This window comes from Pteropus medius, unplaced genomic scaffold (genome assembly GCF_902729225.1).
Source record: "Pteropus medius unplaced genomic scaffold, Ma_sr-lr_union100, whole genome shotgun sequence".
Lineage (NCBI taxonomy): Eukaryota > Metazoa > Chordata > Mammalia > Chiroptera > Pteropodidae > Pteropus > Pteropus medius.
In genome coordinates, this window is record NW_024342469.1 from 5,690,941 (window position 1) to 5,705,211 (window position 14,271).

Here is a 14,271-nt window from a genome sequence, read left to right on the forward strand (position 1 = left end):
AATCCTCCTCTCTTACCTCTCTGAGGTTCTTCCTTCTAGTTATCTGGGTTTCTCCAGCATCTCCTTCTCTTCTCAGGCCTTGGCTTCCCCATCCCACTTGAAATTCATGTCTTAGTTGTTTCTGGATCTCTCCCCTAAGGGCTTGGACCTTACTAGCTCTCATACTTCGACCCTGAGCCCACTTCTCCCACGCCGGTGTCTGGATAGCTGTAACATTCTCATTTCCGACACATTCCTGTTTTCCCCACCTCAGGGCCTGGATCTCTATCCCATCCTCTTTTTCCGCTTCTCCCAGGTTCTCCCCGCCAGGTACTTGGGTTTGCACAGCATTCCCACCTCCAACCTGGTCCTTGTCTCTCTTCTCTTCTACTTGAATTTCTGTACCAACATCACCTCTAATCTGGTCTTGTTTTCTCCATCTTGGTACTTGGGACTCCTCATCATTCTTACTTCCCGTCTGGCCCTGCTTCCCCAGTCCTTGGGCATGGGTCTCTCCCTCAGCCTTCCCTCTGGCCTCTTTCTTATTCTTCTCAAATGTCTGGGTCTCTACAGCATTCTCATTTCTAGTCTTATCTTGGTTCCACCACTCTGGTGTTTGAGAGTCTGCATCAATTTTACATTTTAACTCTTCCTTGTTCTCTACCGTATGTGCCTGGATTACAGGGGGATTCTCACCTCCAGTTTCCCTTTGGTTTCTCTTTCCTAATTCCTGAATCTTGGCTCTATTTTCAACTCCCACCTTGTCTTGGTTCTCCCATTCTGGTGTCAGGATCTCTCCATTGGTTTTACTTATCACCAGTCTCTGGCTTCCCCACTCCAGGACATTAGTCTCTACATTGTTCTTCATCCCAAATTTTGTTGGGAGTTGCCTTCTAGATGCCTGAATCTCCCAAGCATCCTCCCCACTGCTCTCTCTCTGGTTCACCCACTCTGGAGCCTGGGTCTCTCTAATGTCCTTTCTGCCTAGTGTCAGGTTTTCCTTCCCTGGTGCCCAGGCCTCTTGTGGGCAGCCCCAGGATTTCCAGGTGGGTATTCTCACTTGTTGGTTGGAAGGAAAAGGCAGGAATTCTCTGGAGCAGAACTGCAGCCTCTGAGATGAAGGAAGGTTTGGGAGAGAGGTGGCTAAAGTCATGGACGTAGGATGGGATCTCATGCTGACAACAGGCTCCAATGTCACTGACTCTTCCTGGGAGTAGACCAGCAGTTGCTCCATCCTTTGATACATATCCAGGTCAGGGAGTAGTGGCTTGCAAGTCAAATGAGTATGCTCATCATTGAGACACCAGGATACTTGCCATACATCCCAAGAACTGTCTTGAGGGAGCATACAGGTGCTTGAAAGGGAGGTGGTAGAAACGGTGGACTCAGAGGGGGTATGGAAATCCCAAGGTGGGCACTGACATGGGTACTGCCAAGAGAACAGGTATTGGGCCCGTGATTCCCGGAGGCTCCTTCGATATCCCCATCTCTTCTTTGGTGCCCATTGTTGAACATGAGCATTCAGGCCCCTGAACTTGCCAGGACTGAATAATTTAGAGATCAGACCAAAACAAGTGTCATGTCTCATGACAGGCACTGCCCATTTCTGTGGTGACACCTATAGGTAAGAACAGAGAAGGAAAATCCTTGCGCACGCTGCCTCATCAAATCCTCACAGGTCAGAATTTATAACCCCCATTATCCAGATGAGGATGCTGGGGCTCAGGAAAGGGGGAGTCACTTCCCTTAGGGCAAACAATAGTCATTCATTCAAAAAAGATAAAACATTTACTCTGGGCTAGGCACTATTCTAGGTGGTGGAGGTACCAGTATGAACAAGACAAGGGCACTGATGGGCGCCATCCTCTAGACATGGAAGACAGACAGTGATCAAGTATACATCTTAATGTTATGAATGGAAAAGTGTCCCGATGGAAACAAAAATAGAGTGGGTATGGGGCTAGCTCCTTTAGACAAACTAGTCAGAGAAGGCCTCTCAGAGGTGATGACATTTGACTAGAGACCTGAGTGAGGTGAGGGGCAAACCAAGCAACATCTGAAGAAAGAGCATTGTCAGCACAGGAGATATTAGTGCAAAGACCCTGAAGACAGAATAAGGCCATGTGTCCAAGAATAGCAAGGAAGCCCATGTGGCCAGAATGGAATGAGTGACGAGGAGATTTCTGGGAGGTGAGGTGAGAGAGACACGTAGGACAGATCATGCCTTGGAGTTGGGATTAGGAATTTGGATTTTATTCCGAGTTTGATGGGGAGTGTATCTATAAGAGCAATCACAGGGTTTTGAGTGGCAAAGTGCTATGATCTGTTTTTAAAAGTTTGTTCTTGGCTCATGAGCATAATGCTAGGCTTAAGCCAGGTGCAAAAACCACTTCTCGTATGAGTCCATACAGACAAACTTAGTTTATGCTATTAGAAATCAGCATACTTTTGACTGCAAACTTCTGGGCTGCTGATAATGGTTTGTCTCTTAACCTGGGTGCTGCACATGAATGTGTCCAGTTTGTGAGAATTCATTGACTTATATATGCTTATATTTCATGTGTATATATATATATATATATATATATATATATATATATATATATATATATTATCCTTGGATTAAAATTTTTAAAAAAAAGAAAGAGAGAGGGAAGGTCATTCTCTTGGCTATGTGGAACACTGACTGTGGCTGGGTGAGAGAGGCGGTAGGAACTAGGCAGAAGGCAGTGCCTACAGCCTAGGTGAGACACAAGGGCAGGTGGGTATGGTGAGGTTTTAAGAAGTAATCAGATTTAAGATATGGTTTTCCAGTAGATGGATTGATTATGTGGAGTGAGGAAGAGAGAAGTACAGGATGACTGCTGGGTCTGGGACAAGACTATGTTCTCCCCAGCCATCTGAGTTCTCTAGTACGATTCATCTCTGTACGCAGGGCATAGAACAGGGTCTTTGTAGCAAGTGACTTAACCAATCATGGTGCTGAGGGAAGAGGGTGTGTAGGACCTCCTCACCTTTATGACCCTTCTCATGCTGGGAGTGGTCCTGGTGACCTGATGCCAATAGTGCCGGACCTGCCAGATGAAAAAGAGGCAGAGGACAAGCAGGTTGCCGCAGCACCGAGGGTCCCTGCAGCTGTGACTTTCGGTGAGCAGACCCCGCACTGGCTCCCACTCAGAGCCTTGGAATGGCCCCACCACAGCACAGGCTCCCAGCAGTGGCAGCAACATGATAAAGCTTAGGTAGGCAGGTGGTGTTAGGGACTTGGAGGGCAGGACTGGTATGGCCCCCCCCACCCAGTTTGGGGTGGGATATCTCCTGCCTCACAGCACCCATGTCACTGAGGCCACCTCACAAAGGAGCCTGATGCTCTAGTCTCAGCTCTAGCTGCTGAACCTGGCACCAGAGCTGGCTAACATACCCTCAGTGCAGTTAAGGATGGCATTGCAAAAATCTCCTAAAGGAATGAGAGGAAAAAGAATTTGTTTTAAACAACCTACCCTCTGGAATAAAGAGCTTAAGTTCCCCCATGGATGATGGGGTGATGTAACCTCCAGTCTGCTGATTTCTTTCTATTAGACACTTTTATCCATTTGTCCATCTGTCCATCTAATATCAAACACTTAATGAACACTGTATTGAACATGTGTATTCTTGTTTGATCACCCCAGATTACTTTTTCCATATTGGGATCAGTGTTGGCGGGAGAATAAATGCTACCCTGAATAAATGCTGTTGTACTTCACCTAAAGGTCAAATTTAAAATATCCAACTATGGAGCAGGCAAGGACATCGGCCAATCAGAATGGGCCAGGCCTTAAACCTTTAATAGCTCAGTTGTAAGTAGCCCTTGGGGTCCCAGGAGGGGGACATCACCTATTTACCTTTGGAAACTATTTCTCTATTTTAAGAACCCAATATACAACACAATATATTCTGGCTTAATGTCACCCCAGCTCATACCTGATACTCTCTCACAGACCCAGGACAGCTAAGGAATAGAGGAGTGACATAAGTTTGGCCAACTGGGCTCTTTCTCCAGGGCTCTAAATATCAAGAACAGAGATTCAAAATAGGAACAGGAAGCTGGCAAGAAAAAGGAAAGCGGATCATGGCAGCTGGGAACTGGCCTAGCCATGTCAGTTAAGGACTTAACATTGCAGAGAGCTGGCCTGACACTCAGAGCTGGGCCTTGGTGTTTTTCTGCTGAACATAAACAATTTTATAGAACATTGGTATCAGACAAAGCCATTCTGCGACAATCAAGACAAAAACAAGACCTCTCTTTAATCATGTTCGAATGCAGACAAAAACATAAACATTGTTGAAACCACAAAATAACCAAACATCTCCTTATCCTGACTAATATGAGTGACTGCTATTTCTTTATCAATTACAGCTTTAGAATCACTTCATTATTTCACTTTGTAGATAAGATTTATTAAGATGCCCAATCATAAGATTACTCACACTTCCTGGCAGCATCTAATCCAAAGCAAACCACACTTTCCTGACCCTGCCCCAAATCACCTAACACAAACCTAAATCCTATAGTAAATCCTCTCTAAAACCCTTTTATTCAGAAGTCCCACAGTTCCTCATGGTGTGCGTTCTCCCTTGTTGCAACAAGTAGTGACACTATAAATGTGTTCCTGGTGGTTTTGGCTGGAGGACATTAACAGTGGAGTGAGACTGTGAGACTGGTCCGGCTCTCACAATCGGCTTCTCTTGAACCTCTGGGTTCCACCAGAGTCTTTTCCCAAATTCTTTTTTTGGTTGCTTGCCACCAAAGATTGCTAAGTGAAACAAGAACTCCCTTTGGGTCAAGCATAGTGCCAGGAGATAGGTATCCACAGGGTCCAAGGCAGGTACAAGCCCTACTCTCATAAAGCTCTCAGTGTGGTGGGAAAGGTGGACACTGAATAAAGACATGGTCAACAAGTGCTACAAAGGGCGAGTACAGGAGGCTTATGGGTCCATCTAGTAGGGACGCTTATCTGGTCTGAGTGATCAGGGAGGCTTTACTGAAGAGATGATGAATAGGAGTTAGCTAAGCAGAACAGTGGAGCATATTACTCCCGACAGAGGGCGATGGATGGGGTTGGAGAGATTGAGTGTGCTCAGGGTAGAAAAAGAAGGTGGGTGAGGCTATAACAGGGGATTGAGGCAGGAAGCATTGAAGAGGGCCTAATAAGCCATGGCATAGTTTTAGGGTTTTGAGCACAGACGTGTGGTCAAAAACAAACTTCTAAGACAAATTGATCCTGATCATATGTCAACATTTATTAACTTACTAGTGAGGGAAACAGCAAGATACAAAAAGATGGGCTAGTTCTGAGAGAACCATGGAAATTGAGTAATTCTATAGTTGGGAAACAGAATTAATTAGATAAAGGGTACTGTCTCATTACCCGTGGTCATAAAACTATCAAGCCCCTATCGGTCAGTAGTCATTACTGAGGACATCTGGGATATGATGATCCAAGATGCCAGGCAGGCCAAATAACAATCAGAAATTGTTATAAAAGACATCAAAAAAGCAAATGATAAAGATACATCTGTGACCGTAAATTGGAATAATAAGGTTTCATTCCCTTAGCAGTGATGGCTAATAGGTCCAATTAATATGAAAACAGGAAACAAGACCCAAGAGAGGTAAGGAATGGACTCCAAATCACAGATTCTGTTCTTAAACCGGAGCCATTGGTGGATAGTTCTTAATTTGGAGACAAAGTTTGTTCTTTGACAGTCATATATGATTTGTATGAGGTGAAGTTTGATGCGGGGATTTTTGATATAATAAATGTTCAGTCCTGGAGCCAGCTCAAACCCATCCTGTCACCCAATGCCACAACTCATCTGAGGCTGAGCAAGTAGATGTGGTGGAAGTAACCCAGGCCCCATAGACAAAAATCCTAGGGTCTCATTCCGGCTGTGCCACTGTCTCACTCTGTGAGGTGTGTAAGCAGCTTCCCCTTTCTGGGCTTCAGTATGTGTAAAACGAAGGGACTATGTTGCATGATTTCTAAGAGTCATGCCACTTCTTTACTTCTAGATTTCTAAAGGAATTAACTGGAACTAGCCCTTAATGGTCTAGTTTTGGCTAGATCCAAATGGTCCCAAAATGTGCCTGGCATCACGTGGGAGAAAGATGAGTAAGGGCCATAAGATCAGGGAGGACCTCTCGAAGGTGGTGAGGCATGAGTCTACTCTTAAATAATGGAGATTTGGAGCAGCATAGAGAAAAAAACAAGTATGCTGGCCAGAAGCATATGGGTGTCCTATGACAACTCAACCGGACAGAAACTAAACTCCCATTCCCAAACCTGCTCTTCTTCCTGAATTCCCTACTCAATTGATTCCATTTCTGGCAGACTCCATTCACCACCATAAATGTTAACAAAGATATCTGAATATGAAGGAAAACATTTAAGATTATCTATCATTATCTCCATACCTTTCCCTCACTAGTGATAGGTCAAAACGGATTATTTTGAACACAAGCATGTGCTCAAAGATAAATAGGTAACGGAATGCTGACATCATTGAAACTTTGTTTTGGTGTGTTGTTTTCGAATGTTTAACTCATTGTTTCTGCCAATAACGTATAGCAGAATGAGAATAAAAACAGCAAAATGCGGTTCCCCGCCCAGACCTGAGGCCGTTTTCTCTTGGTGCCCCTCTAGCGAGCGAGATCCGCCTACTCTCAGTGACGTCACTTCCGCTTCCTGCCGCGCGCGGCCATTTTTGCTCTTTCTTTGCTACTTTCCGGTCGAGGAGAGTGTTCCTGCTCTGACGTCGGCGGCCCTCCGTGAGGGAGGCAAGACGGCGGAACCGCAGCCATGGTGAGTGCGTGCGCCCGGCCATAGGACCGGAAAGCGGAAGATTCGGGGTTCGGTTCACTCACTAGCCTGTCGTGGGTTTAAAACGCGCGCCGTCTCGGACGCTAGGCCCGGCGTTAGAGTCCCATAGTGCCGCGTAGTGCCGGCACAGAGTCTGATCTCGGGCAGCCGCGGGGTACCAACAGCCTGGCGGGAGGTAGAGATCCCAACTGCTGTGACCCAGGGCGCAGCAGCCTTGCGCGTGGCCAAAGGCTTCTGGTGAACGGAGGGGGCATGGTCCGGCCTGGGAGAAGGAGACCAACCCACGTGGGAGAGAATAGAAAGTTGGATGAGGAAACTTGGCTCCATCTTTTTTATTTTGGGGGAGGGGACCGCTAGAGGATGGTGTGGAACCCTGGATTCGGATCACCCTCCCTTACCATACTAACCCCATTGCTGATGTTCTGGAGAGGGAGATCTCCACGGGTCTGCGCCTAGTGCTCGCCACGGAGTTACACGTGCCAGACACCTGAAGGAGCCTTTGGCATTTGGGGGCTCTGGGCAATGTGGAGGATTCCCGAGCCCCGGCCTGGAGTACAGGAAAGGCTGGCTCCTCCTCCTGCGAAGCAGTAGTCTCAAATCAGAGGTCCTGGTAGCACCACGTGCGGCTCCTCTCAACTCTTGATGGTCTCTAATTTTTAATCGAATCGTGTAGCCTGATAGCTGGTTTGGGTTGGCACGTGGTAAATTGCAAAGCATTTACACTTTCATAATGAGGTTTAATTCTTCCACCGGAGTTTGGATCCCAACGGGTACCTTATCCTGCTTCACTTCCCCAAACCCCTCCCACCTGCCCCATTTTGAAGCTAGTATACTTGGCTGAGCCTAGACTTAGAAGCTTCTAAACCGGTGCTCATCTTATGCAGTACCATGAAAAGTTTTGGAATCAATGGTCTCAGGTGGAACATAAGAGAAATTTCTCTCAACTGTAAAGTGGGAATTACACTGCATGAGAATATTGTGAGGATTAAATTAAACTAATAAACACCTAGTCCTAATACTTGGTAGGGAGTGTGATCACACAGTTTGGGGCTGTCTGGTGTACAGGAGACCAAACTGGTGAAACTAGGGGTTCATGTTAGCTAGTGGTATGATTTTTATTCACTCATTTAATTAACCCTTTAAAAATTAAGAAGTGGATAAATGCAAAATGCACACTAAGCAAATTTCAGCTGCTGTTTATAAGATACATGGTTTGGTTTTAAAGATTGAGCCGACCTTCTATTGTTGACTGCAATAAGATGATGGTTTCGGCTCCTGGAGTCTTCCCCTTTTAATGCACTTGATGTTTATTGAGAGCTGAAAATCCTTAATTCAGAGGTGGGTGGTTAGAAACCACAATGAAAGTGTCTGACATTTTAAAAAGTAATTTTGAGGAGTGTTTGGAATTAAAATGTTGGGTAAGGCCTTATTGTTTAGGAGGGTGACAGTGTTGATGAGCATTAGATTTTGATAAAGGCAAATATGATTTCTCAGGTAGCTTCCAAAAGGATAAAGATAAAAACTTCAATCTAGTAGACGGGGAAATAGCGGGAAAATAATAAACCCAAAGAAAGAAAAAGAAACAACGTGTGGGACCAATAGAAAGCATAAAAGAAGGAAGATTGGAACCCAGTATTTACTTAATTTACACAGTCAATACTTAAGAAAATATAGAAAGGGACTAAATGCTTCAGTTAAAAGACAGATTGAAGTAAAAAGAAAGGAAAAGATAGGCCAATTTAAAAAGTAGTGTAACCTATATAAACAAAGAAATGGGTTTCAGGCATCTGTAAAGAGAGTGGCTAAAAAAATAAGGGGGAAATATGAAAATGACATAATTACAAGAAGACAAATATCAGTCATATAGCATTTAAGTATATAATTGTTAGATCATGAAGCCAAAACATCAGTATGAAAATAGGGGATTTGAACAGCAACTACTAATAAACTTGATCTGGTGGTCATAGTGAATGCGGTAAATACTACACCTGACAAGTATAGAAAACACTTTGCAAGCAAGAAACATTTGTGCAAATTAGCCATCTACTGGGTCATAAAGCAAGTTCAACAAATTTTAAAAGATTGTTGATAATACAGACCATGTTCTCTCAACCATAATGCAAATAAATTAGAAATCAGTAACAAAATGTTGGGAAAGAAGATATAAATAACTAGGTTAAATAAAAAATTATAAAGGAAATTCAGAAACAGAACTGAACAATAGTGAAAATACCACATACCCCAAGGCATGTAGGACACAACTAAAGTATTGCTTGAAACCTAAAAAGGTAGGAAGAGAACAAAAGGACAAAATAACTCCAAAGAAAGTAGAAGGAGAGGGGGGAGCAGAAACTACTGGAATAAAAAATAGATCCTAATGCTGTAGGACAGACAAATCAAACGGTGATTCTTTGGAAAGTCCCCTCCAGGTCAACATGAAGGAGATGTAATCTGCAGACATGAAAAAGATAAGCTATTAAGCACAATTTGATACCTATAGACATAGAATCTTATGTTAAATGAACAAATGCCTGAAAAAAATATAATTATCAAAACCAATTCAAATAGAAATAGAAAAAACTGAATAGTAAACTAAGTAAAATTTTTTAGCCTGAAAAAATTCTAGACTTAGTTTTTTAAATAGCTTTATTGAGATAATTTACATACCACAAAGTTAACCTGTTTAGAGTGTATAATTCAGTGGTTTTCATATACTTAGAATTGCGTGACCATCACTGTATTGAATTTTAGAGCATTTTTATCATCCACAAAAGAAACTTTATATAAATTGACTGGTGGCTATAAAATAAAATCTTATTTAAGTTGGTTTTATCTCAAGAATGCAAAATTGGTTTAATACTAGAAAAACTAAAAATTAAAGGAGAAAAGTCACATTCACCTGAGTCAGTACAAAAAATCCGATAGAATTAAAAACCAATTCATTTAGAAAAGAAGAAATTCTTAGCACACTTGGAAATAGTGAATTTTCTTAATCTGAAGTATCTAGAAATAAGTCTAATAAGAGATCGAGGCTTTTGGAGAAATAATAAAGCTTTATTTAAAGCACTTAAGAGTTAGGTATATATATATTGTAAAGCATTGACAAATTCTGCATCCTAAAGGCATTTTTGTCAGAATTAGCATTACATCAAATCTACAATCAGACAGGTTGTCCCAGCAGGCTTTTTTATGTGGGCCTAGAAAAGCTAATTCTAGAATGTGTGACTAAAGAGGCCTTTTTTGCCCACTTCTTCAGGGAACTCCCCCAACCATCTAATTCCTCATCACTCAGGCCATTGATGTCACTTCTGCTGACATCATTCCTGTGTCATCCCCTTTTCCTCTGGGGGTAGGTCATTTTGGTGTCCTTGTGGTCTCAGACAGGGGCAGATGCAACAGTGAGTGTTCCCACCTGGCCATCACCCACAGGTCACCACCTACAACCACGGTCCAGCCTCCAGACCCAGGATTAGACCGGGCCACTATCAGCAAACCACTCCGTGCGTTTGGAAACGGGCTGCACCCAGATTATATATGTGCAATATAAATATATATTTGTATGTAAATATGTATTTGTAAAAAGAATCACTGGGAAAAACATGATGAATGAATGAAAATGCTTTTACACTCGAAAGGTGGTATGAGGTGGAAGGAATGAAGTAGGGCACCCAATGTGTTCCCTGCAGGGTTATGTTGAAGCAAATCCCAGTGACATAACATTTTATCCATAGGTATTTTATAGTAGATAGCTGTAAAAGAAAGATTTTAACAACTGCACTGCCACTATAACACCCCAAAATTTAATACTAAATTAATATCAAATATCTAATATTAGAATCAAAGGCTTGATCACAGTTTTTCTTTTTTTCCCCCCTACAACTATTTGATCATAGATGCTTTGTTCTTCAAGAGAGGTGATGAGACGTTCTTTTTCGTGATGTTGGTAGCTGTTAACCAGTGTCCAGATCCATTAATTAATTTATGTCTGGATTGATTCGTTAATATGGGTTGTAAGGTGGTTATATTTAATCGTATCATTTTTTATTAGGTGGGATAACAATACAAGAGGAACTTCTCATTTCCTAGTGATACGATCTTTAGAAGAGAGGCAGGATAAATGCTTTATCATACTAGTTTTCAAAACACTGTTAATTCACTAGCATAGCTTTGACTTTGGAACCATTTGATGTCATATATTTGATAAATAAAATTTAAAAGAATTTTTTTTAAAGCAAACTGAATACAAAGGAACCCTAATTGTACATCAAATTGATAACACGGAAATTTTTAATTTAAATTTGACTGGATGGCTTTAATCGAATATGTTCTAAGAACAAAAAATTTATTGGTAGAAGTAGTACTGGTATAGCAATTCTGAAACCATTTTGAATGTGTCATAGGGTCAAATAAATGAGAATATTTTGATGTTTTGGGAACCAGAGTTCTTCCTGAGCACAGAGGAGGTTTCGAATGTTGAATGGAGAGAACTTTGTGCTGCATTTCTGTAAATTATACTTTAATTTTGATTCAGTTAATTTAGGGTGGAGTATGAAAATCCAAATTTAAAGATTACCCCTATGTGACTCAGATGGATACTGAGCCATGGGAGCCCATTTATAATCCATTTGCTGTGATATTACCAAGCATTAGACTAAAGAGAGGAAAGTGAGAGAACAGGGATGCTGACCATTGGGTCTCTCAGTTGTTATTTAAAGTATTTTGTGACTTGTCCGGAACAACTCTGGCTCAGTTTGGCTGATGCTTTGATTTCCCCCATAGACTGAGGCTGATGTAAATCCGAAGGCCTACCCTCTCGCAGATGCCCACCTCACCAAGAAACTATTGGACCTCGTTCAGCAGTCATGTAATTATAAGCAGCTTCGGAAAGGAGCCAATGAAGGTAAGGCACCCAGAGAGTGCTCCAGGGAGAATGTCGAAGGCTCCTGTCTCTGTCCAGGCAGGGTCCCTGGTCCAGATTTCCAGCATGGAAACAGGGCTGGATACTCTTGGTTGGGACCAATGGGAGGACTTAAGAGCAATATTTTGGCATTAGATTTGAAAGGTGAATGGACTAGAATTATTTTAGATTGACCCGTTGTTAACATTTTGTCACATTTAACTTATAATGAGAATGAGAGCCAGGATTTGAATTTGGGCAGTGTGGCTCTGGAGTCTGTGCCCATGTCTAGTATTCAGCATTAATGCAGCGTGGCCTGTGGGCTAGCACTGGGCCACAGAGATAAGCAGTCAGGAGCAAACATTTGGATGATACTGTGTGGTGCGCATCTTCGGTGAGTTACATGTGTTGTGAGCTTTCCAGAAGTATTGGTCATGGCAGATGGGGATGGTAAAACCCTCACAGATCACAGAATTTGAGAAGTGCTGCACTACACTGCTTCATGCTGGCGGGGCTTGCATGAAAAGTGTTCCAGTCCAGGCAAGAGATGGTGGTGACTTGGACGGTGTGGTAGCAGAGGAAAGAAGTGGTTAGATTCAAGATGTGTTTTGACAGAACTGATGGGTTTGGTGCGGGGTTTGAAAAAGGCATTGAGGATGGCCAGTTGGTGATTAAATCACTTACCACTTCCCGAGGCTGGGAGTTCTTGCCAGTTTTCTTGCACCTGTGTTTCTCTTCCTTGGAAATTGCTTCGTCGTGGCTTCCCTGCACAAACCCCATGTCACCTATTAGCCTCATGTCATTCTCTCCACAGCCACCAAAACCCTCAACAGAGGCATCTCTGAGTTCATTGTGATGGCTGCAGACGCCGAGCCCCTGGAGATCATTCTGCATCTCCCACTGCTGTGTGAAGACAAGAATGTGCCCTACGTGTTCGTCCGCTCCAAGCAGGCCCTGGGGCGGGCTTGTGGGGTCTCCAGGCCTGTCATCGCCTGTTCTGTCACCATCAAAGAAGGCTCACAGCTGAAGCAGCAGATCCAGTCCATTCAGCAGTCCATCGAAAGGCTCTTAGTCTAAACCGGTGGCCTCTGCCACACTCTCCTACTGACTCCTCCCCCGGGTTGTGTATCATATTTTCTGTTAGCATGTAGTATTTCCAGCTACTTTCTATTGTTATAAAATATTGTAATACTAAGTCTGGTTTTTACACTTTTGTATTATTTTTGTTTTGTCTTACAGGTCGTCATCTGCCCCCCCAACCCTACCCTAATCTTCCTTTCCATTTTCTGCTGTCTTTCCTCCCTTTCAAAAAATGAACTAATGCCCAGAACAGGCAGAAGCAGAGTGGTGACACCATTCAAAGGCAGAGAAGAGCCAAGATTGAGATCCACTTCCAGCTTTCAGGCACTAACTCCCTACTGTGTGCAGGACATGATAAAGTAACCACCACCCACTTGGTATCCCTTGTGGCTGGCATACATAATTATTCTATACATGTTTAAATGATCTGGGGGTTTCCTTTGCTTTCCAGGGGATTATATATCATTTGGGGAGGAAGCATGTATTCTGCGAGGTGGTTCGTTGTAAGTGTCATTTGCTAACATGCCACTGCTGTTTCCTTTTGGGAATATGTTATGTTCCCCCCTAACTCCTAGCTGTGCCCCTGAGGGTGACAGGACAGCACCGTACCAGGGAGATATGTGCACAGAATTCCAGAGGTGGCCTAGGCGAGTGAGTTATGGGGCTTCAAGGAGTCGAGGGGCAAGAGAAGAGGCTCAGCTGGTTCTGGAATGAAGGATTCGGGGCAAGTCATGGAGACCTAGAAGCTACAGCAGAGATGATGGGTCCAAGGAGACAGCCTCTCTGGTGACTGCAGATTTCTTCAGTGGACACCTGGTACCAGCTCTGAGAGCCCTTAACCCTATTTCCTGCCAAGATGTGGGTCAGGTGTATATGTTCTTTATCACATCAGAAGGACAGTGCTAATGTGTCATTCTTGTGAGCATCCTAGTAAAGAAATATATTCATAGTCCAATTTAAAGAAAGTGTGATTCTTGGTAGGTATCCAGCTAATACCTGTTTGAAGAACTACTTAGCATTATTAGAATGGTTTTAGCTTCTTAAACTTTCCACCGAGAAGCTGTGGAAAGCCATCATTTCCTACCAGATGATTTCCGGTAGTTCAAAATGTCTAATAAAGACTTAATGAGATGTTGTTTTGACTCTACAACAAGGATTCTCACCCTCAGCAGTATTGACATTTTGGGCTGGAGAATTCTTTGTGGGGTAGGGGGTGCTGCCCTGTATGTTGTGGAATGTTCAGCAGTGTCTCTGGCCTTCACCCACTAGATGTCAGTGGCGACCTTAACCCCTCCCTCCAGACATTGCCAGATGTTTCCTGGTGACAAAGTCACCCCTTGTGTGGGGAAGGGGGATTGGTATTGGTGACTGAAGCCACTGCCACCTTACCTGCTTCTTTTACTTTTTTATCTAAGGATAAGTGCCATGAGAGCCCGACTCTGTAATGATCAG

The 14,271-nt window shown here is 43.3% G+C and overlaps 1 protein-coding gene across 2 annotated transcripts; it reads left to right on the forward strand.

The window, feature by feature from the left end:
- The first annotated feature begins 6,694 nt into the window (after nucleotides 1–6,694).
- SNU13 (small nuclear ribonucleoprotein 13) lies at nucleotides 6,695–13,954 on the forward strand. Of its 2 annotated transcripts, XM_039863337.1 has the most exons (4): nucleotides 6,695–6,824; nucleotides 11,622–11,742; nucleotides 12,554–12,859; nucleotides 12,979–13,954. In XM_039863337.1, exons 1-3 carry the CDS (start codon nucleotides 6,822–6,824, stop codon nucleotides 12,814–12,816), a joined length of 387 nt encoding a protein of 128 aa, XP_039719271.1. In that variant the 5' UTR covers nucleotides 6,695–6,821; the 3' UTR covers nucleotides 12,817–12,859; nucleotides 12,979–13,954. The 2 variants fall into 2 exon arrangements, with proteins under 2 accessions (XP_039719271.1, XP_039719270.1); XM_039863336.1 differs by having other exon boundaries at nucleotides 12,554–13,950.
- The last annotated feature ends 317 nt before the right edge of the window (nucleotides 13,955–14,271 follow it).

What these genes read in the sequence shown, in the direction of transcription:
- SNU13 (XM_039863337.1), top strand. An exon ending in TCGGAAAGGAGCCAATGAAG is followed by an intron (nt 11,743 to 12,553) that starts GTAAGGCACCCA and finishes TTCTCTCCACAG; the next exon opens with CCACCAAAACCCTCAACAGA.